This window comes from Monodon monoceros, unplaced genomic scaffold, assembly GCF_005190385.1.
Source record: "Monodon monoceros isolate NGI ecotype Baffin Bay Population unplaced genomic scaffold, NGI_Narwhal_1 Super_Scaffold_6, whole genome shotgun sequence".
NCBI lineage: Eukaryota > Metazoa > Chordata > Mammalia > Artiodactyla > Monodontidae > Monodon > Monodon monoceros.
Genome location: NW_021703783.1, coordinates 54352380 through 54375858, shown reverse-complemented (window position 1 = coordinate 54375858; position 23479 = coordinate 54352380). Strand labels below are relative to the sequence as shown.

General features: G+C 34.2%; 1 protein-coding gene across 5 annotated transcripts in view; it reads right to left on the bottom strand.

Annotated features, from left to right (window-relative positions):
- The window catches only part of CNOT2 (CCR4-NOT transcription complex subunit 2), a 111503-nt gene that overhangs the window by 7926 nt on the left and 80098 nt on the right, over window positions 1–23479 (bottom strand). For 4 of the 5 annotated variants that reach the window (XM_029204209.1, XM_029204208.1, XM_029204210.1 and 1 more), the window contains 10 exons: window positions 14845–14992; window positions 13911–14093; window positions 11566–11645; window positions 8805–8930; window positions 6922–7046; window positions 5780–5900; window positions 5530–5686; window positions 3034–3095; window positions 2895–2944; window positions 808–908 (listed from right to left, as the gene is read on the bottom strand). In XM_029204209.1, the coding sequence (XP_029060042.1) occupies window positions 808–908; window positions 2895–2944; window positions 3034–3095; window positions 5530–5686; window positions 5780–5900; window positions 6922–7046; window positions 8805–8930; window positions 11566–11645; window positions 13911–14093; window positions 14845–14992 (1153 nt within the window). Of the gene's footprint in view, window positions 1–807; window positions 909–2894; window positions 2945–3033; window positions 3096–5529; window positions 5687–5779; window positions 5901–6921; window positions 7047–8804; window positions 8931–11565; window positions 11646–13910; window positions 14094–14844; window positions 14993–20103; window positions 22892–23479 lie in introns of those variants that run through there. The other variant, XM_029204212.1, reaches the window with a different exon arrangement.

Here is a 23479-nt window from a genome sequence, read left to right as displayed (position 1 = left end):
CAATTTATTAACAACACAGTGAATTTTACATTTTAAAGTATCTGATCCAAGGCCATTTATAGAAATGCTATTAGGAATATTATAAAATACTTATTAAATCTATAAAAAGGTCTCCCAATCATTACATCGTAAGTTTTTAGTAACAATTCACTCTACAGTAAACATGATTAATAGAATAGTCTATTGGTAACAAAATGTTACCACCTGGACATATAAAAAATGACACAAAGTTTTTATTCTTAGAGCATTAGGTAAAAACAAAAATGCTCAGAAAAACAATGTATTCAATGGACCAATTTCTTAAGACTTAATTTATTTAAGTTGGCCAATAGGCTTCTGATAATGAATGTGGACTTTATCAATGTTTCAAAATACACAAGAAATATGCACAGTGCCTTGCCCATACAATGCTTAATAAATATTTCTTAAATGATGAAATTCACTGTCATTAACATATGTGGTTCCACAAGGAGTAACCACAGGTATGAACCACACCTTATACTTCATATTTATAAAAATTAGATTCATCATACCCATGAATCAAATTGATTCTGTCTTCTTATACATTTACAGTTATTTAAATTTGAAATTGTTTTTATGTATACAGTGATTATGAAGACATGGTAATATAAGGTTTCAATCTAAATTAATTTTTACTAAATATAAAAAACTTAGATTTCTTGATGAAGAAATAGTTGCACTTTAAAAACAAGGACAAAAACTACAGCCACCATCATTTTAAAAAAGTTTTTAGAATAAACAATATCCACTATAATACAAAAGTTTTTAAAAATACTTTGAACATACAGCTCTACTGCAGCTAAAAGTTGTAATACGTCTCCTCCATTCATGTAATAGAGATAGAAGAGAAGGTCTTCTCCGTATCGACCAAGTTTTATTGCAGCCAGCTGGAAAAGAAATAAAATTATTCTGAAATGTAAAATGAGCTTGAAAATCCTAACATATAATTGATTGCACTAAAGTAAAAATGGAAAGATAAAACAGAAACCCCTCTTTGTAGCAGACAACTGTTATTACATGATTACAGAGGTATAGTTATATAATTCTAAAGGGAAGTTTTATCATTTAAATGACTAAAGTCATTTAATAATTATTTCTGATACATTTATTTTAGGTACTAATGGGGAAAAAAGCTAAATAAAAACTTCTAAGCAAGACCTAACACTGTCTTACTCGAGGTGTTTATTAATACTCAACGTGGCAATAGTGGAACACTGTGCTGCTCAGAAATGCAGGACTTACATTCAAGTCTTAGTTTCATTACTGACTAATATGACCATATCCAAGTTATTTAATGTCTCTGAACTTTCAGTTATAAAATGTAGTCAATGATACCTATAAGGATTACTAAAAATGTAAATGAAATTAAGTGACAATGTGAATGCACCTTCTGTAGAGTGCCTCACAGAAGACTTAAAAGAAATAGTAACTGAATCTACATCTGACAGTGATTCACAAATCCATCATGTATTTTTAGCAAATCACAGTTAAGTACAAAAATCATAAAGGGATACTTCTTTGTTTAAATGGATGATGAAAAGATGACTGCTTTACATGTCACTCCACAAAGCAGAAACATAACTGCCTACCAAACTATCAAACACAAGTTCAATAGTCTCAAATTGTCACAGTAAGACAAATCTTTATTAAAAGCTCACTGAAATGAAAACATTCTTCTCTTTACCTAGTCCTGTATCTGAATGTTTAACTGTTGTTACACACTCTCTGAATGTTACTTTTCTCTCCATTCATATTATCCCCACTCAGGCAGCAGTCTTGAATGTGACAAATTCTCCTAAATTATTATTTCTTAAGCTGGCATAAGAAAAGGTTCTGGAACCCTCAGATAATTGGAGCAAAAAATGAGTGCTATAGTGGAGGTGGCAGCAAATCATACAGTCCACAGACAGAAAAAACTAGCTCTATCTCGTACTTCTTGTCTTCCATCTACTCAAGTATTAAAAGACATGTCGAGAAATACGTGTATCTCTTTAGTTGCCTGTCCACAACATCAACAACCGTTTGGCTACACAACTGCATGGCACAGACGCAGAACGCTGTCATTTATATATATTTATATTACACATATTTATGCACGTAAGTATAACACAAATATATCATTTTTAACAAACTGTATCTATCCTTTCACATAACCAAAATCTAGATACCATTCTAACAAAATTGAACTCTCAGTGCTTTCCCCTAAAGCAAAGGTGTTATTTTCTTTCTCAGGAAAAAAAAAAAAAAAAAAAAGATTAAAGTTCTAATCTGTTAATGTTATTTTATAACTAGAAATTCAGTACATAGAAACATAGAAAAAGATTACACAAAAAAGTCAAAGATTCCAGTTTTAAAATATGTATTTTTTCATTAAAAACATTTTATCTGTAAACATAAAACATAGAAAATTAAAACATTAAAATTAGACAGAATTAGAAACATAGAAATTAAACATAGAAAAAGATTACACAAAAAAGTCAAAGATTACAGTTTTAAAATATATTTTTTCATTAAAAACATTTTATCTGTAAACATAAAATGAGAATATCAGAAGGAAATTCAAATTTTCCAAGTTACTTTATTCCCATCAACTGTGGTTATGATTGTACCCTGTTACTAATAACTATAAGAAAGATTTTACTGGTCCTAACATTGTTTTTAAAATATTTTTAAAATATAACCCAGACCTCATCAAAACACAGGATTATAAACAAAAATAGAAATTAAACTATTACATATAACTGAATGGACATACAAAAGCATACCCCTGAGACCACTGTTAAATATTTCAAAAATATTATGCGGTCTGAACTGCAAAACAGCACCTGAAAATAGATAAGTTCATGCTGAGTAGAATAATAAACTACACTCACCTTATCCCTAATGTGAATGTTCGTTAAGTACTCAGATGGAACATGGAAGTCTGGATAATAAAATGAAAAAAGCCTTATTAACTGATTCTCAGTTACAAATATATTTTTTAAAGGTCTGAACAAAAATAGATTCTCCTACCTATGTCTTGAGGTCGACAAGGTGAAGATGCCCAGGGTGATGCAAATTTGGGGTAGAGATTTCTGAATGAGGGAGAAAAAAACCATTCTGAAGTCCAAAGTAGGAAAATAGATTTCTAATTTTATTTCAGCAAATCAGGAAAAACAACGACTTCAAATGTAAAATGAGCATCTTTAAATTACTAATATCTTTTCTTGGTTTTACTATTACTTATACAGCAGGAAACTGAAACAAGGTTAAAAATACATACATACACACACATATCTGTATATGAATTATTACTTCAACTCAGAATGCTTTAAATTCATTAATACAATGAATTAAAGTACAATTACTTTCCTATTTATATGGCCAGAGAAAAAATATCAGCAATTATTAAAAACCAAAGCTCAAATTCAGCAAACATTTACTGAGTGTCTATTATTATATGCCTGGCACTAGCATGCTTATACATCAACAAACATAACAAAGATCACTGATAACGTGAAACTTACTTTCTGGTTGAAGATGGTGGATTGGGAGGGAGGCACACAAAAACAATTTACGTAATACATAAATAATATTCCATGTTAGTGGTGGGGTAGGGAGGGAAGATTAGTTGCATAATTAAATAGGGCAGTCAGGTTAGGGCACATTTAGAAGGTCACGTTTGAACAAAGATTTGAAGGATATGAGGGAGATAACCATATCTGTTATCTGGTAGAAAACTACTCTAGTCAGAGGGAACTGCTAGAGCAACTAATGCAGAGTTATGACTGACATGTCTGACGTACAGCAAGGCGGCCAGTGAAACTGGAACAGGGTGAACAAAGCTGTTAAGGTGTAGGTAGAGGAGAGACACAGATCATGCCTGTACAGATTAGTAGGCCTATCAAGATTTTGGGTTTTTAATCATAATAAAACTGCAAAACCTAACTGTGTATTGAGCAGAGAATGAACTTATTCAAAAAGGACTGTCCTGGCTGTCATATGAACAAAAGATTATAAGCGGCAAAAGGAGAATCAGGGACACCTGGTGATTGGCTAATGGAGTAATCCAAGCAAGAGAAGATGGTGATTCAAACCAGGGTGGAAGCAGTTAAAGGTAGTGAGAAACAGGGAATTCCCTGGCAGTCCAGTGGTTAGGACTTGGTGCTCTCACTGCCGGGGCCCTCAGGTTCGATCCTTGGTGGGGAACTAAGATCCCACAAGCTGTGAAGTACAGCCAAAAAAAAAAAAAAAAAAAAAAAAAAAAAAGAAATAATGTAGCACTGAATAGGAGATACAAAGATGGCTCTCCTGAGGAGTTTTGCTCCAAAGGAGAATAAAGAAATTGGGGTGTGGGGGGGCAATAACTTATAGAATAAGCTGGATCAAGAGAAGGCATCTGTTAACATGGAAGAAGTAACAGCGTATTTGTATGCTGATGGAAATGATGCAACAAAGTGCAAAAAATTGTTAGATCCATATCTTTGAGTTTTCAAACGTTTTAGGTAGAAAGCATGGATCAGCTATGGTAACAGGGTGGAAGACAAGAGTAAGGTAGGTGCAGATGGTTGTAGGTGACTGATTTCGTGGCAGGACTACACTGACACTCTTCTGATTGCTTCCTTCGTTCTTAGTAAAGTAGAAATAAAAAGCAAGGTCACCATCTGACACTAAGCACAGGGGAAAAGGTATTAGAGGTTTGAAGGGGCAAGTGTAAAACAGTTGCAAAAGAGAACAAAAGAATGAATGGAGTAGGCATGCCAGCTTGATTATGGCTGGCAGAATTAAGGGCTCATTCTTGAGGTTCCTGGCCATGAATCTGAAGTGAGACCAGGCAGTAAGTTGTGTATTTTTCTCTAGCCAGGCTTAGTAGCACAGGTCAAGAGTGTAACAGGCAGATATAACCAGGGTTGTAGTTTTTGCCATGCAAGTATGACAAAGCAAGAGAGGGGCAAAGCAGTCAGGGGTATATGTAAACAAGCAATCATGACTGACCATAGAATTTAACTGGAGAAGAAGGAAGTGAATTCATCTAAGGGGAAGAGAGACAGGGATGTTGAGGAACAGTAAAAAGGTACAAGAATCAGTGGGATGAAGGTCCCAATGGAATCTAATGATTACAGGAGCCCGTAGAAGAGGGAGAGAAATGGAAAACAGGAAGTGGCATGGCAGCACAATCTTACAGAGAAACTGAGGTCACCAAAAATGACGAAGTCAAAGGGATGACTAAAGAAGTGAGCAGCTGAGGTATGATGAAGGGTACGACTTTTGGAGGAGAGAAATTCAAGAAGCTAGGATTTCAGGATTTAGAAAAGACCATATATGTGTATATTGAAACTGCTAAATTATAAGAGGAATATTACTATAAAGTGAGAGTGATCCAGGAACTAATATAAGAGGGAATGACCCAAAGAGTCAGCAAATACCAGCAACAATGAGTGGCAGCAGGTAATATAATTTGCAGACATGAAATTAAAAACTGCAGGGAGGTACTATACACAAATGTAGGGAGAAAAGAAAGAAACTTACTCAGGAGAGTTCAGATTGAGGCCTAATGTTGTTAAGTCACTTCCTAATGCAAGATGTACCATTCCTGGGTCTGTCTCTGCTGCCCTGATAAATGTTAACAGGCCAATCATTCCAAACTGGTCTGTCACCATCCCTTGGGGAATGTTAGTAACCCGACCTGGATAAGAAAAACACAGTCATTTTTATCTTTGAGGAAAAAGTTAAAAAAGTGAATTCTATAATATCTTTGATATATTTTATAGAGTCCCACCATCAGGTAACACCTGGATCCCTTTTTTCTGCTGGTTATTATTTTGTGTTGTTGAACTTTTATCTCCAGGGAATTTGGGTCCATCTGTACTTGAAGTTGTCTTGCCAGATGTATTCAAATTCTAACATGAAAAAAATTAAATGTGACATTAAAATTTGTTATGTGTAAAAATTTCAAGTTCATATACTAGTACTTTTCTATTCATTTTTTATTATATTTAAGTTGGTAGTAAATTATTACCTGTTTTTCAAGTTCTACATGAAATTTTTTGTTTCCACAACTGTGCCATGGTATACAAATAAATCCTGTATTGTACATATTTGAGTACTTAAAGGACAAGAAATATATGGAAAATATTCTTATTTATCTCAGATCTTCAGTCACAGACAAAAAAAGCCTCTCTATCTCAGAACTTTTCATTTTGGGATACTCTTGAGTTACACTCCTCAATACTTTATTAGTATTTTTACAAGTATATTTTAGAAGTATATTTAGAAGACAAACTAAATATAGTACATTACCTAAAACATCACCATAAAAACCTCCAAGATAAGTTAGAAAATACGAACTTTTTATTTTTTAAATTTTAATTATGAACTTTTAAAATTCATATTTATTTTAATTCTTACCCAGTAATCTTCTTTTATCAATTATTTTAACAATATACAACTCCCATCACACACACAAAAAGCTATTTTCAGTGAAATGTGGAAGAAATAAACACACTTGTTAAGTCAGAAAGAGGAAGCTGGGTTGGCTGAATCAACACAGGAATAAAATGTGTATAAAGATTCTTCAAGGAGAAAACTTACTCAAGAAAAACACAGCTCCTTAGAAGGCTATAATATCAAACTTCATGGGATCCAGCTGACAGGGACTACAATAAAAGTCTAAATTAACTCTGAGAAGTTCAACAGAAATTTGCAAACCTATATGAAATAGGGAAAAAAATAGGCTATCTTCTAAGTTATAAAGGTTTTCCACATTCTTCAGAAGTTAGGTTATTACAGATATTCAAGATAAACAATTTCACAATAGTACTTAATAAGTCCTTAATATAGTGTACAAAACTGTTATTAATATAACAGAAATCTGAAGGGAAAAAACTATATAATTCACATACATAATTCTCAGTTACTTACAGATTTACTGTCATCATTACTTGATGTTGGATCTTTATAACTGGAACCAGGTAACGCGGGAAAATCTTCGTTGTGTATTGAGAAGTCCTGGGATTGCTCATTTGCTGGTTTTGTTACCATTCCAACTATGTAATGAAAATAATCCAGAGAATTGCAATTGATATTTATGATATTTTGCTACAAATTATAAAAAGTTAACTTTTCTCACAATAATATACCAAAAGGATTTTTAAATTACGCTATGAAAGCACACTTCAAAAAATTGGTGTTCTGGGTAACAATGAATAACTAAATTCTTATATACTGATTAATAGCTAAATATACAAAATAATACAAGGGAAATAAGTGGTAATCTTATAATTCTAATCTAATGTCATATACAGATGCTGAAAAAACATAATTTGATATTGGTAATAATTACGGAAATTTTTGGTTTAAAAACTTGCTTTAAATATTTGACTAGTTATTATAAATACCAGTTAATTGTCAAATACAAATGAACAAAATAAATTTTAAAGAACATGTCAGTATTCTACTTGAAAGTGACTTACAGGGTGAGCAAATTGCAATCAATTATAAAACAACTCCATATTATTTCAGATTTTCTTGGACTCCATGTAATAGATGTAAAACATGCAAGAACTGGGAAGTAATCCTCCCACTATACTTGGCATTAGTCAGGCCCTTATTGGAGAACAATATCCAGTTTGGGGCTCCACAATTCAAGAACGATATGGAGAAACTAGAGATGGTCCAAGGAGAGCAACGGGAATGATTAAAGGGATGAAAAAATGGACCTATGAGGAAAGGTTAAAAACATTAGAGTCTGAACTGAGAATCAAGTAGCTAGGTACTCAACTTCCAGGGCAGATCATTTTTGTTTTTTTCTGGGGGGGGAGGCTAATTAGGAAACTCTTAATAATAAATTTTTCCCTTCTTCACATGTTGTTATTTGTATTCATATTTTGAAAGCCACAGAAATCCCTCTTGGTTGAAAATGGGAAAAATAGTTATCTTAGAAAAGTGATGAAATGATCCCTCTAAGTTCATTGTTTCTGCTACTGGTCTGTATCAGATTCTACCAAAAGCAAACAAGTATGTGCAAAGGATAAAAAGAATACGGTTATATTCCTGTTATATAATTTTCATGTCTAGTTCATTTAGCATCTATTAGCCAAATCTCTTATTTATTAAAGACAGTGAAAAAGGGTATTAATGGTGACCAAGAGTCTACATAAACTATACATGACCCACGGCAGTTCTCAACAGGAGGTAATTTTTTCCCCCATGAGACATTTGTCAAAATCTGGAGAGATCTGTGGTTGTCACAATGCGGGGGTGGGTGGGTGGTGCTACTGGCAGCGAGTAGGCAGAGGCCAGGGATGTTGCTAAATATTCTACAATGCACAGGACAGCCCCTCATTTACAAGAAACTACCTACTCAAATGTCAGTAGTGTGGAGGTTGAGAAACTGGCTTAGAAAAAATTGTTAATGTATGGTTAGTCATTATTAATCATTAGGAATGTGGGAATGTATTCTTTTAAAAAATGTGTGATGAATTGAGAAGAGGAAGACCATAGAATCATTATTAAGGTGAATTAAGAAAGAAATGCCAGAAGAAAATAACTTCTGAATACCAATGAAGACTTCCTTTTGGGATTTCTATACAAATTAAGTTTTCCCATTTAACTTTGCTATCATGGTATTCTGGGAGAAAAAAGCACTTTGCATTTATCAACTCTGACAAAATTACACTACTCTGATTAGAAAACACATAAATACATGTGTGTACACACACATGCATATACGTACACATATATATGTGTACGTGCGTGCAACAGAAAGTTTTCACTGGCCATAATTAAAAAGCTTAATTAATTACCATAAGGAGCTCTTCCAGCCAAGGGGTTTATTAATGGAGTTGGGTTACCACTTCCTTCCCTTCTATTTCGGTCTGCTAATGCTGGAAAATCTGAAAGGTCCAATCCTGTCACATTTTCACTTCCATCTAAATAATAAGAAAAAACACTAGTTACTGATTCTACAAACATTTTAAAGAGGTTATTAAAGACCAACTATAATAAAGTTTGAAATAACAGTGCCTTCTTCCTAAACAATGTACAGCACTGTACTTGGCATATGTAAATGTACAATAAATATTTGTGGATTGACTTCATGTGAAAGAATTTTATGAACAATTCAGCAAAGCAATATGTACTTACTAGCATAATAAAAATCCCAAATCCTAGAGACTTAACAGAGAATAAGGAGTAAGGTGATACACTATTTCCCCTGTGAAAGATGGTACTCAAGTTATACGTTGTTAGTTAGCAAGAGGGGAGACTGTTGCGATAAAACTACTCTTTCATTGTATCCAAAAGCAGAGGTTGTATCTGGAATGCTTGGAGCTTCATTTATAACATAGGTGTGATAATGACACTGCCTCCTGCAGATAGCCTGAATCATATTTGAGGCATAGGCAATGGAAGCAGAAGCCCTAAGGACTTCTTTTTTCCTGTGGCCTATTAGTCCCATACACAAATGTGTATGCACGTGAGTGTGTGAAATGTGTGTGCGTGTGCACGCGTGCGTGCACGTGTGTTTTGCAGCTGAGGGTATAAAGTAGGGTGGAGAACGTAGGTCAATGTAGGGTTCCCATGTCTAGTGAGTGAATTGTATGAGAATATGATACAAAGCCCAGAAGTTTATATTACCTATTACACAGTAGGCGCTCAATAAATAAGGAATGAATAAAATTTATTTTTGTTCATTTTGAATTTAAAAAAATCAGTTTCTTTCCTTTTAAAAAATAAATTTAACCCAACATTTCTACTTTGCCTATTTTAATCGTCACCTTGATCTCTTCTCAACATTTATTATTCTATTATTCTTATAATCTTATACTCTTAATTTTTGAAGAACTTATTTTCTAGCTTAGCTTTACCCTGCACTATACTTTTTCTTTAATCTGTTTCATCTAGTTTATTATAACCATTTTCAATTTATTTTGCCCCCTTTTCCAGTTAATTTTTCTCTAAGTTTCATAATTAGAAGAATCTCAGAAAGAAACTATTAACTCAAGATTACTTTGTTGATAGGAAATAGTTACATTCCAAGTCAGGTGACAATTTAAATTTATGAAGGGTAAAAGATAAAATCATTCATACCCATTGTTTTTAAAGAAATTGCAGTTCATGAATTCTGAATTTTAAAAAGATATTACTATATAAAAGGGCAACAATAGACATTAACAATTTATATAGTGCTTTAATTTAAAAAGCAATCTCTTGAATTACTTGATTACAAATTAACTAAAAACTTTCAATAAGTATTAACTTTTAACACACTTCTTCAGGTCCTCTAAGATGGAGTTTAAAACTACCATATGTTATTTGAGAATAATTTTAACCTAAAAATAGTATTAACTCACAAATTTTTATTTTTAGGGTTAAGACTTGGAAACAATTTTCCTAGTGTAAAATATACTTAGTTAAAAATGACTTAAAAATAATTCTAAAATTTACAGAAGTGTATAAACCATAATTCAGAATATAAGATGGCACTGTGAGACACACTGTTACTTTATGGTTCATTTAGGGGGAAAAAACCTCGCTAATTAAACTATGATATGCAGCCTAATTTCAGAGATATTAAAATATGAAAAAAATCTGCATTTGAGGAACAATGAAATAGGGTATTTCCCATTAGAACGCAAAACTTTAAATGCTAAAATTTGACATTTTAAAGTCTCACTTGGTCAATCTATGCTACTATACATACAATAACACTGAAAAATTAAAAGCCGATAGCCAGAAATGTCATTTCAATTACTAAATCTTCTCGTGCTTTCACGTACGCCCCATTTCATTGATCATTCTTTCACCTTCCACTTCCTTCACGTGTATTTCTCTCTCAACAATCATATTCATCTTTGCTCCTATGACCATAAAACATCCTCTATTTCCTTTTCAGGAAAGGGTTTGGAGGCAAGGGTGGAAGAAGGTGAAACCTGAAGCAGAAGAGCAACAAAGCCTCCTGTTCTCTTCTGTCTGAAGCAGCTGATGAAAGAAATAAACCAACAGACTGCAAGAATTCTTTACTGTCAAAATCAGAATTGGTTTTCCATGTAATTAAACTCTGAATTTTACACATAAAACTGGATTAAAAATTTGTTAAGAGTTAAATGCCAAAATTAGTATTATTAAAACTATTAAGAAAAAATTGTAAGTGCTCCATATAATTTTAAAGGTTTCTTCAATCTGGGTCTCTATAGCCAGAATGCCATACCACTCAACCTAGTTTAGACTGTAGTGACAGGACTGAGATAGGAAAAACTCTTGAAGCAAAAAAGATTCTGAGGCACCAGTACAGACTAAGTAAATGTTTACGCTTTCTCCAGATGTTAAGGAAATAAATCTGACGTTATAACACTGTGCTATTAACATGCCAAGTGAAAAAAATATATTTAACTATCTTTCAACTGTTCACTGAATTAAATCCTATTTCCTGTCAAATTCTCCCTATATTAAGTTCTATCATCTTAACACAAAAATTCCTTTAATATTTTGACTAGTATGTTGAATTGCTTTATATTTCAAGATCTATCGTATTTTTATAGGGTACTGGCTCCAGAATAAGCTTACCTGTTCCATTAAAAATGTTACTTGATAAGGAGTTATTCATTCCAAATGCCTGATTCCTGTTCATTCCAAATCCAGACATACTGGGTACATAGAAAATAATTTTAGATATACAGTAAGAACACTAACTTTCAGATGAAGAAAAACAAAAGTGTTTACTTTTGATCTCCTCATATAAAACAACATGTTTAAAAACAAATACTAATTTTTTTTGAGTTGAATCTTTATTGTTACTTAAAGCTTCCCTAAAGTCCTTTCATGAACAACTGAGAACCAAAACATCTTAAACAGATGAATTAAAAAACAGAAAGCAAAGAATTTATATACGCCTTGAGGAAAATAGAGATTAAGGGTATAGTTTTGTATACTTGGAGAGCCAACTTACTGGATATAATGGAAGAAGTAATAAACCTCAAAAATAGGCAATTTAGTTTAAGACTACTGTTCCTGAATACCTGTTTTTCTTCCACTACTGGTAAAATGTGCTATTATTACTTTTCATAAAAGATCTTTCATACAGTCTGTCTTTCCCAACTAGAACATAAACTCCTCATGGACAGGGTTCATGTCATATACTTCTTTGCATCTCCTGCCCTTAGCATTCAGGAGGCTACAAAAGGCACTCAGTAAGTGTTCAGCTGACGTGAATTAAATGGTGCTTTTCTTTAACTGAATTCAGTGTTCTAAAACACATCATCTAGTTCATCTTTTAGCTACTTAAAAATAAAAATCTCTCCATAGTGCTCTTAATTCTAAAGTAAGGTACTTGGTAAATAGTTACCACAGCTTCCCTTTTTTGCACAAGCCTAAACACGGGAAAACAAACAAACAAAAAATAAGGCTGAATTTAAAGCAAGGGCCAGACTAATTAAGCATGTCAACAAGAATCGTTAATGCAAATTCTAAAATGAAAGTATGCAACTTTCACATCAAATAATCTGATAAAAGACAGTGTATTACTGTTATGAGTAAGGTTAAACTATTTGAAGATGACTGGGTTTTTAATTTTTTGCCTAGATTTATAAAACTAACTATGGCCAAACAATATTTTCATAAAATAATGCAGTTGGTGAAACACTCTAGAGAAGAGCAGAAAAGTCAACAGAAACTTCTGTTTAATAGCATGTTAGAACTGCTGATGATATAGGTATCCTCAAACACCGAATAAGTAGTAAGAGATGAAAACATTCCATAATACATACAACTTATCAATAATAATAAGCAGGGCTTTAGAGACCCATACTTCATTGACAATTTATAAGCAAAGTATTTTTTAAAAACTAGAATGTGAAAAAATATGGAAAGGCAAAAAATTTAAACATACATTCAATGAACGATACTACAAGAATGCAGAAAGATGTGTTAAAGCCCAAGAAGTATTATATCATTAGGAAACGTCAAGGAGATGAGAATTTTGATAACCCTTTACAAAAATAACTTCTGTAAAAATTAAAAGAGCAGTCAAATTATAAAAGAAGTACTCATAAGTCTAAATAAAAGTAAGAATTGGAGGTTATGGGATGAAGATTAAAAAGGAAATGTGCTAATAACCTATTTTAATTCAGAATTTACGAGTATTAGATAAAAGAAAGTGAATTAAATGGCTTTGATGATAGCAACATCCTTTCTCCCCATATTCCCCATTAAAAAAAATGAACAATTAAACTAAAATGCTTTTTTTTTACAGTAAAGAAAGCCCTATTGTAGACATAACTCTCATATAAATTACCTGAATAGCTTTAAAATCCTAACAAAATGGGTAACTGTTTTTCATATTGTTAACTATTATTTGCATAGCAGTGTATGCAATGACCAGTGCAAAAAGGAGTGAAAAGCGCAAATTCATCTTTTTAAATCCCAGGACATGACACTATTTTCAAATACTACAGATGTAGTCTTCAAAAAGTCTTTGTCATTAAGTCTCCAAAGAACAAAACTGAAATTCAGTTGAAAAGCAACTTAACCAAAGCATAAATGAAGCAAGGCAGTAATAGTCAAATATGTCTCCAGTCCTATTGATAGGTATGAAGCTCTTACCACACAGGTGACCAGCCTCATTTAATAGAGGAAGGACATATCAACAAAAATTTGCCGGTTGGCAACCTAAGAACAATCCTTTTCTAACAACAGTAACAAAAAAGCAAACTGATTTTCAAAAGAACATGTCTTTAGTTTGGGAGGTTAAAGTTGTGATATGTAACAGAAAGAGAAGCTTTGGTCAAAATATATGATGAAACACACTTATGAAACAGAAGCCAAGACTCAAGAACAGAACGTTGAATATGAAAAGGCAAATTTGAAAATACCCAGAAAGAACAATTAATACACAGTATCAATAAACATCTTACCTGTTCACAGTAAAAGGCTGTCGAGAAGGCTGCTGCTTTGGCATACATATTATGCTTGGCGAGCTTCTGTTGGGGCTACCTAACCCTGAACTGCTCATGCTATTTGTCCTGCTAGGAATTCCAATGCCCTGACCAACCTGGGAGTGGTTCATCATATTCCTAGGATTCATAGGCAAAATACCCCTGAAAAAGAAGTCCATTATACTAAATAAGCTCTCTACAATCACTCATTAAAATTCTCTGTAAATAATCAATTGGCCTAATCCTAGAATCTCAAATATACTTTCAAATTGCATTGCTAATTTTTATTCATTTAACTCTTTTGTCTGGTCATTTGAAAAGAAAAAAAAAGCTCTTTGAAAAGCCAAAGTAAACAAACCAACAAGAAAGGGCAAATCACAGAAGAATATATGGTGATATCGAAGATGAGAGAACTATTGGTGTGACTATGACATAAAATACAAATGTATTTCACATATATATTCAGAATAATTTCATTCCAAATGTATGTCATTCTAGCTTCTTCAAACTAATATGCACCATTTTTGTAAATCTGTTTTGTTTTATTCTCACTAGAGCAATGGATGTGTGGTGAGGGAGCAATAAACAGAATTATCTGAGGAGTGATCTGAAATTGCACGTCCTCCTTTGAGGAGGAGAGCATGCTTTTGAAAAAAGCCCCCCAGGTGGTGATTAATCCTTGATACCCATCCCAGCTAATAACCAATACCCTAGCTGCAAGATAAAAGCATCTTACACTATACTTATCAATTTGCAATGAAATAAAATGAGCATAGGGTATCAACTTTCTTTTCCTCAGTGAAAGGCACTGAACCAGAAAATCAAATAATTAGTTACCTTATTAAAAAACTAAAAAGCTTGCTTAATCTACAAAGATACATTTTGAGAAAAATTCTGGTCCATCAATAAATACCTGCTTGGAGATGGAGGCGTGTGAAGTGACATTGTTGGTACCCCTGTTGTTGGCGTGACGTGGCTCGGTAACTGAGTGCCTTGTGATAAGCTGCGATTTAACTGAGGGGTATTGTTGCTCATCCCCCTCATTGGAAGGCCTAGTGCACCTATTAAAAAAATTCAGAAGAAGGAAATTCATTGCCATCAGGAATGAAATTGTTATCCATCTTCTGGAGTTGGTAATTTAAAACATTAAAAACTGACCTAATGTTAATATAATATGCAAATTTTAAATGGAAATATTCATTTCACTCCAAATAGACTCTGATTTTAACAAAAATGTATGTCTGAAATTTAATATTATGAATTTTCATATTGCTTCCATTATTCTTTCATATTTCTTCTTTGCTTTCATATTTCTATCTTCTTTGCATATTTCTATTTTACAATAAACTGTCTACCAATGACTATAACAAATTAGATGACTTATGTTTCAGAATAAAAACATTTTGTACAAATATGCCTTTAAGAAATTTGCAATCTTGTGTGTTTTTATGTTTTAAATCATAACTGAGGTACGCAGACATTTAATCCCCACTTTGCTGAAGGAGCTTTAATTTTTATATGATCCTTTTCAAATGCATTTAAGAAAAAGTCTCTTTATTACTATTTACACATACATACTTCTCAACATTACAATTTTTTACAAACACAACATAAAATGTCAGCAACTGTTAAAAACTCAACCTGATATAGCTATAAGAGACAAGAATATATAACATTTTAAAAGATTTCAAAGTACAATGAATGACCTTTATTTGTCTAGTATTTCTGGAGCCAGATGTGGGAATGGATGTGTTCCAATATGTGTATTTTTCAAAACCTACTGAAGAGTTTACCATTCAGAAACAAAACATTAAAAAGAAAAATTAACCATCTGGGATAAACTTATTGTTTCCTGCCTTGTGTTAATATGAAATATAAATTATTATTTTGTTAATGATTCAGAATAATTATTGTGGATATTTAATGTTCTGGATGTTTTTTCCCCCTTTTATCCGTCAAAGCAAGGTTGTTCAGCTATCACTTATTTTGTCATCACACCTGCCTATGGATGTCAATATGCCTCCTCGCCTCCATCTTCCTTACTCACACATTTTGGTGCCTTCTGTTACTAGTCTGTTGTGGAATGGCACATCAGTCAACCAAACATTCTGAACTGGAGGTTAAATAAAAGTGGTAAGATAGAATGAGAGTTAGTGAATAAGTAGAGGACTTTTAGCGATAGGGATTTAAAGTTACTCCCTCCCTACTTTTTGGTCTAGTTTTAGGTCCAAGAATTTCAAAGACCTGAATATTCTGAAACTATGACTTCCAAAAATTGGAATATATATATTATGTTCTGAATATTTTCCTTAAAATATCTCTGCAAATTTATCTTTTTGCATAACAGTTACCTGTTTGTAACAGTAACGCTTTGTAACCTAGGGATACCAGTGAATCACAAAGATTTCACTGGAATCTGCCAGCTTCAGTACTCAGCTTGCAGCCTAACTGCTTCTCAACTGAACAAAGCCAATAAATCCAACTCAATATAGCTGTTATATTCTATGTGTACTCATATACCATGAAGACCTGAACTTGGTTCTGCATTTCTTTAAGTCACACAAAGGGAACTGATCTAGATCATATGTTGGTTTAGTCATTATATGTATGTCTGGTCACTACAAGTTTTGTGACCACGAGTATAGCGCTAGCTACAGCCACCTTCTCTGAATTTGGGACAAGATAAGGAAGAACAAGAGATTAAAAACCAGCCTATGTAAGATTTCTTCAGAAGATACCAGTCTTTTCCTTTTCTCAAGCACACTAGTTTTCCTCTAGGCCCTCTAGATGCTCCCGTAATGAACCACCAACATGACACTTTTCACATCACTTACTCAACAAACATTTATTGTGTGCCTACCATGCATCAAGCACTGTGTTAGCTGCTGGGGATACAACAGTGAATAAGATAGAAAAAGCTCCTACCCTCAGGGAGCTTACATCCTTTTCCCTAAATATGCTGTTCTAAAGTCAGCTATAGCTGCAAATTTCCCATAGGAATGTTTCTCACAGTTACTGACAACCAAGAAACCTAATCCAATGTTCACATTTTACAGATGCCTGAGCCTCAGATAAGTTAACTGACTTCTCCAAGGTGACACAAAGAACCAAGACTCCTAGTGTTCTTAATGGCAGCCCTATGGGAGCCCAACAAAACACTAAATGAGCACCCTTGTGAGTACCTACTGACTTGTAACACCTTTTATCTATTCTTTTTTTTTCTCTTGCTTTCTTTTTCTGAATATGTTTACCTCAAACTTTTTCTAAACCAACATCTCTTATCTCTTCCCTCCATTTTCTTTCTCTTCTTCTCTATACCTGTCAAGTTTTCTTTTCCTCCACATTTACTTTGCCTTCCCATTCACTCTCTACACCTTCAACATTATAAACATACATGTTCCAAAAAATTGCACCCTTTGGCTCTTCAATAAGCCCTTCTAAAGACTCATGAGATTTGTTTACTTCAACCCTTCATATACTTATTATTCTATGCTGTATTATGAAAATACATAACTTCAGAAATATTTTAGAGACTGGAGATTATCTGAACATCAGCAAAAAAAATTTTGGAGAAGGAAACAAGAATGCGTAAGGTAATATATTTAGTCAATTAAGGATTGGCACACTTAATTTATAGTAAGGAGAGTAGAGGAAGACAATATGAAATAAAGAACTCAAAGATTAGCATTTACTTTTATTTTTTCTTTAAAAAACACTTGATTCATAAAAACAGCTAATAAATTCAAAAGCTCTGAGTTGCATTTTATTGAACCTGGTGGGTAGGAAAAAAAAAAAATCAAAAGAGAAGAGAGGAATGCATCAATTTCAAACTGGATCATCAACCCTTGAATACTTCATAATTGAGTTATTTTAAATTTAATTTAAAAACTGAATTCCTTTAAAACATATAGAATTAATACCACTGAGTAGGAACAGAGAAAGATTTATTTCTAGGAAACAAAAATACATGGTCATTAAATTTGAGTTGCTTGAGTCAAACTATTACAACTGGGTACGGTCAAGGGAGGGAAAATTTTACTTTTACTAGTATAATTAGAAACATGATAGAAAATTATCTAAAATGTTATACCAAGAAGAAGACATGTAAGCTGAAAGGGGGAAGAGGGGGAATAAAAAAATTAGCTTAAAAAAAATGACACAAAATAACTACAAGTAGAAAAACATAAATATGTATGCCTGAGCTTGTGCACTGGAAGGGCAGCAGAATTAAATTTTATCAAGCACCTAAGAAATATGTGAAGCACTATGCTACTTCATCTCCTTATAAAATATTATAGAGAAGGTATTTATCCCCTTTTTATAGACAAGGAATAAAAGAATGATCAAAAAAACAGTTATAAGGCAGTTTAAAAGGTTACAGTTTTGAAGCAAAGTTTCCTTTCTATTTGACAAAGTGATAATAAAGGATAATACCATATTAGAAGGAATACATGAACATATTCTAAGTAGATTCCTATTTCCTATTTGGCAGGGTGCTAAACAAAGAATGAATTGAATTCTTTATTGATCATTTTTCAGAAATCCAAAAGAATGACCTAAGAAATGTTTCCATGAATTACTTCCATTGCACAAACTGATTAACAGCACATTCCTTAAATAGTTATGGCATGATATGCCATGCTTTATTCAATCTTTTGCTAAAGATTAACAATATTAATAATAATACAAGCTATAAGAAAAAAAATACCAGCAACCAAATCCTTGAATACTCATACTTAAATGAAGTCTCCTGAAATTTTTAAGGAGAAGGGAGACAATTTTTAATTGATGCAAGAGGGCTTGAAGTATCCCCCATTCCATTCCCAAAGCAGCTACCTTCCCTAAACTCACTGTCTTGCCCACACATAAAGGGCAACCATTTTCTTACCTCCAACCTGTCCCCATGTCTTCTTACCTCCAACTTGTTCTGAACCTAGCTGGTTAATCTTCCCTGTAACACTATTTCATTATACAATTTCCTTCATTAAAATCAAAGTATTTTAGAGACAGAAAAGTCTCCAGAGAGCATCCAACCAAGTTACAGATGAAGATCATTTCAACTTAATTATAGATGAACTAACATCAGGCATTAAGTGATTTGCCCAAGATCACAAAAAATGAAGAATAAAAACCATGATCCAGGGACTTCCCTGGTGGTCCAGTGGTTAAGACTCTGCGCTTCCACTGCAGGGGGCATGGGATTGATCCCTGGTCAGGGAACTAAGATCCTGCATGCTGCTGATGCAGCAAAAAAACCCAAAAAACAAAAAATACAAAGCAAAAAACCACACACACACACAAAAACAAACAAACAAAAAAAACCATGATCCAATTTCTTGACTCTAATTTCAATACCTTTTTTCAACCAATCACACTTTCCGCTTCTTGAAGTAGTTGCTAACCTTCACATCATGTGGAAAACTTTAATATCTGGGTCCCACACCCAGAAACTGTGACTTAGTCGGGGTCTGGGAAATTCATGGGCAGTGGGATTTTTTAAACTCTTTAGGTGTTTCTAGAAGGGCAGTCAGGGTTGAGAATCACTGTTCTAAAATTAAATCCAATCACAGTGTTGTCTTTAAAATGCTCTGTCAAGACCCAAAAGATTCTTCTAATCTTTATTTTTCCCAGCTTTATTGAGATATAACTGACATAATACTCTTCTAATCAATTTTAATACTTTACTCACCCCGATACAAACTCTTTTTAGATACCACATACTTGACTGACAATCTTCTTTGTAATTTCCCTAGTCCCCTCCCCAAAATATGCCCCGGTATCTTTACTCATATCCTTCTCCCAACCTAGAATACTTTCCCTCCTCTTGTTCTACAGAGATATACAAGACTATTTAAAAAAGAAAACAAACAAAAAAAAAAAACCAAAAAACAAACTGCTATGATCAAGGTGTTTACATGCAGTACATGTACACTGTACTTGGTGTATATGTGGGGCAACGCTCAGACATGAAAGCAGAATGAATCTGGGATCAGAACATGTTTCCTAGACAATACTGTACATGAACTGAATAATGAAAGAGACCTAGCCAGGCATTTGCTGGTGGTGATGAGGAGTCAGGGGAATAAAGATGTCACACCAGTTTGGTCTGAGAAAACTGCAAGATATATGAAAATGAGGACAAGTAACATGCCTGGAGGAAGAGTGGGCTTACCTTCTGGGTAGTAAGGATGTATGAGACAAGCATGGATGGAGCTAATCTGGCTTCAAAATCCTCAACTATGAGAAGTTGCTGCTGTGTTAGAACCAGCCGGGAGTCCCAAACATCTGGCTGGATCTTTACAGCAGGTGGCACTCCATCTGTGGAACAGCTGTGTGAATCTCCTACATATACTTTGCACTCCTCCTCCTTAACCTAAGTTTGCATGGTACATTAGCAGCACCCTTTCAAAGTAATGCAGGTCTCTAACCTTAGAGATCATCCTTGATCCCTCTCTTGCTTTCATATCCCACATCCCCAACTCATATTAGCTCTATGTCCAAAATATCCCAAATCTAACCATTTCTCAACACCTCTAGCACTAGTCCAAAGCCACCCTACTTTCCTGCCTGGACTACTGCACTAATTGTCTTTCTCTTTTTCTTGTCACTTGTCCCTCCTCCACTCAGTCCATTTTCTACACAGCAAGGTGATCTTTTAAAAATGAAACTGTATCTTAAAATCCTTCCCATTAAACTTAGAATAAATCCAAATGCTTTACCAAATCTTTACAAGACTCCATGACCTGACACCTGCTACCCATTAACCTTTCACTTTCTTTGTTCATTATACTGGCCCTCTCATTCATCCTTTAACACATGAAGTTCATTCTTACATTCTCATGAGTAAGACCATTTGCATTTGCTTGTACCTGAAAAGTTCTTCCCCAGATCTTTCCAAGGGCTTCCACTTCTCAACAGACTGGTTTCCATTCAAATACTACTGCCTCAGAGACAGCCTCTTTGTCTGCTCGAAAACTATTGATCCCATCCACTCATCCATTAACCTGACAATTTTTTATAGTACTTATTATCAGAATATTATTTATTTACTAAGTAAATAAATTTATTTGCATGCTTATTCTCTGTCTTCCTTCATTAAAATATAAGCTCCATGAAAGCAGGAACATTGTTATTTGCCATACTCTTCAATCCTGGAATAATTCTTCACTCATGGTAGGTACTAGATAAATAACACAATAAATCCTATCATAATGCCTTAGTCAGCAGACTCTTGGAATCTGTGGATTTAACATATGCAGTTTCTACTGTGTGCAAACTGCTTTCTAGGGTCATGACATTCAGTAAGTAATATGTAGCATCTAGGTTTCAAAGAAACTGCTGTTCTCAACTCATGCTCACATAGTAAAACGTACAAAGTAAGGCAATCCTGGCTCTACTACTTACTCCCTAGGCAAGTCCCTTAACCTTTAATCGGGTTGTTGTGAAGATTAAATGGGTTTATATTTATATCAAGTACTTAACATAGCACCTGACACATAGAAAATACTGAATAACTATTAGCTTTTGGGGAGTGAGGGTTGGGTGGGGGGATGAAACATGCCTATGGAAAGAAAATCAACAGGTGGTCCTAAAGGTAAGATAAAATGAGATAGTCTAATGAAGTAATAATGGTTTTCACCTATAAATAGGTGCTTTCTGGGGAAAAAGAGTATGTTATAGCTGTGTTCTTGAACTTGAAAAGCAGCAAATATCTTGAGATAGATTCCATAAAATTGTGAAGATTTGTACTTCTTGACTGAAACCAATGTAACAGCCTAATAGATTTCCCTTGTCTTGATAAAGCAAACCACTCAAAAATTTATCCCATGCTGCAGATTTTGTTCCCACTACTAAAACAACCTTACTCATAGTCTCTTCAAGGACAATGTTAAACATGACCTCATCTGTAAATCCTGTCCTGATCATTTAAGGTATGTGATTACTCCTACCTTTCAAGTACCCAGAAAACTCTGTACTTCTTCCTCTATTTTGTAGGAAAAATAACTTGTGTATTTATCCTACTAGATTTTATATATAAGGACCATATCTTGTTCATCATGCATTCAACAAACATTTAGTGAGTGCCTATCGTGTACAGAGTATTGAGGATACAAAGGCAATGAAGACATGCAATAAATAAACACAGCAACACCGAAGACATATATACACTGTACAGAGATGGCATAAAAGAGAATGCTCTCTTCTACAACACATCTGCAGTCTCTAGCATGATGCAATATATACGGTAGGCACTCAAAAATATCTGTTAAACTCAATTCCTACCTCCTTTTTGAACCTTTCCCGTACCACTGTAGCTTACTGTGCTTTTCTCTCCAATCCGCAAGTCTGTCCATATCATTCAACATGATACCTTTTAACCTATGGTATTTAACACTCTGCATATAAATATGTCTTGACCTCCCCAACTATAAAATGCTTCTAGAGAGCAAGAACTCCCAGGGCATTCATTATTAATTCAAGTATCTGTTAAATGATCCTATTTCCTGAAAGCTACCAAAATGTGTCACATGCCTAACTATACTGTCAACAGCATTATTTCTGAACCATTCCACCTGTGCTCTGGTTCTCCACAAAACAAGTAGCTTTCATATATGTATTCTTAAAATAGGAGGCCAAAGGGATGTTGTTGAAAGCATAAGGCTATGCCACTGCTTTTAAGCCAGGAGTCCGGATCCCAGAAAGAGAAGTTTATTTCCTTTCCCAGCTAGTGGTCTGGGTCCTCCGAGAATTCAGATACAAATGTATATAATGGATTCATTCAGACAGCTAGCTAACCTATGTGGCTAGATTATAGGCATATAAGAAGTACTCCTTTGGGCTTCCCTGGTGGCGCAGTGGTTGAGAGTCCGCCTGCTGATGCAGGGGACACGGGTTCGTGCCCCGGTCTGGGAGGATCCCACGTGCCGCGGAGCGGCTGGGCCCGTGGGCCATGGCCGCTGAGCCTGCACATCCGGGGCCTGTGCTCCGCGGCGGGACCACAACAGTGAGAGGCCCGTGTACCGCCAAAAAAAAAAAAAAAAAAAGAAGTACTGCTTTTTCTCAAATCCTCCAAGGCCCTAAATCCTGTTGGTAAGAAAGAAAAAGTCACACCAATGATACTACCACTTAATTTCAATGCATTGACTATCCAGGGAAATTAATTCCTGGCTCCCTGTTCATTCTCATCTAGTACACCGCTTCAGGGAGTCCAGGGGACTTTAAAGCTAGACAGTGTACTTAAAATCTTACGCAAAAGTAGAGAACAAGTAGAGAGTATCATGCAACTTGAATACAAGATTCCATTCACCAGCTTCTACAGTTACCACTTGATGCACAGTAGTCACATAAACCCTTGATGAAAAGTTACATATTTGGATACAACTATACTGTACTAGAACCCATGATCACACAAGCTCCTAATCCAGCATTTTCTGGGTACCCTTGTGTACTATACAATCACTTCTACCCAAATCTGGCGAAAAGTCGCTTTAAGCAGCTCGGTATCCATTCCAAGAGGAATTCCTTCCCTTGTTTTAAACTCAGTGAGT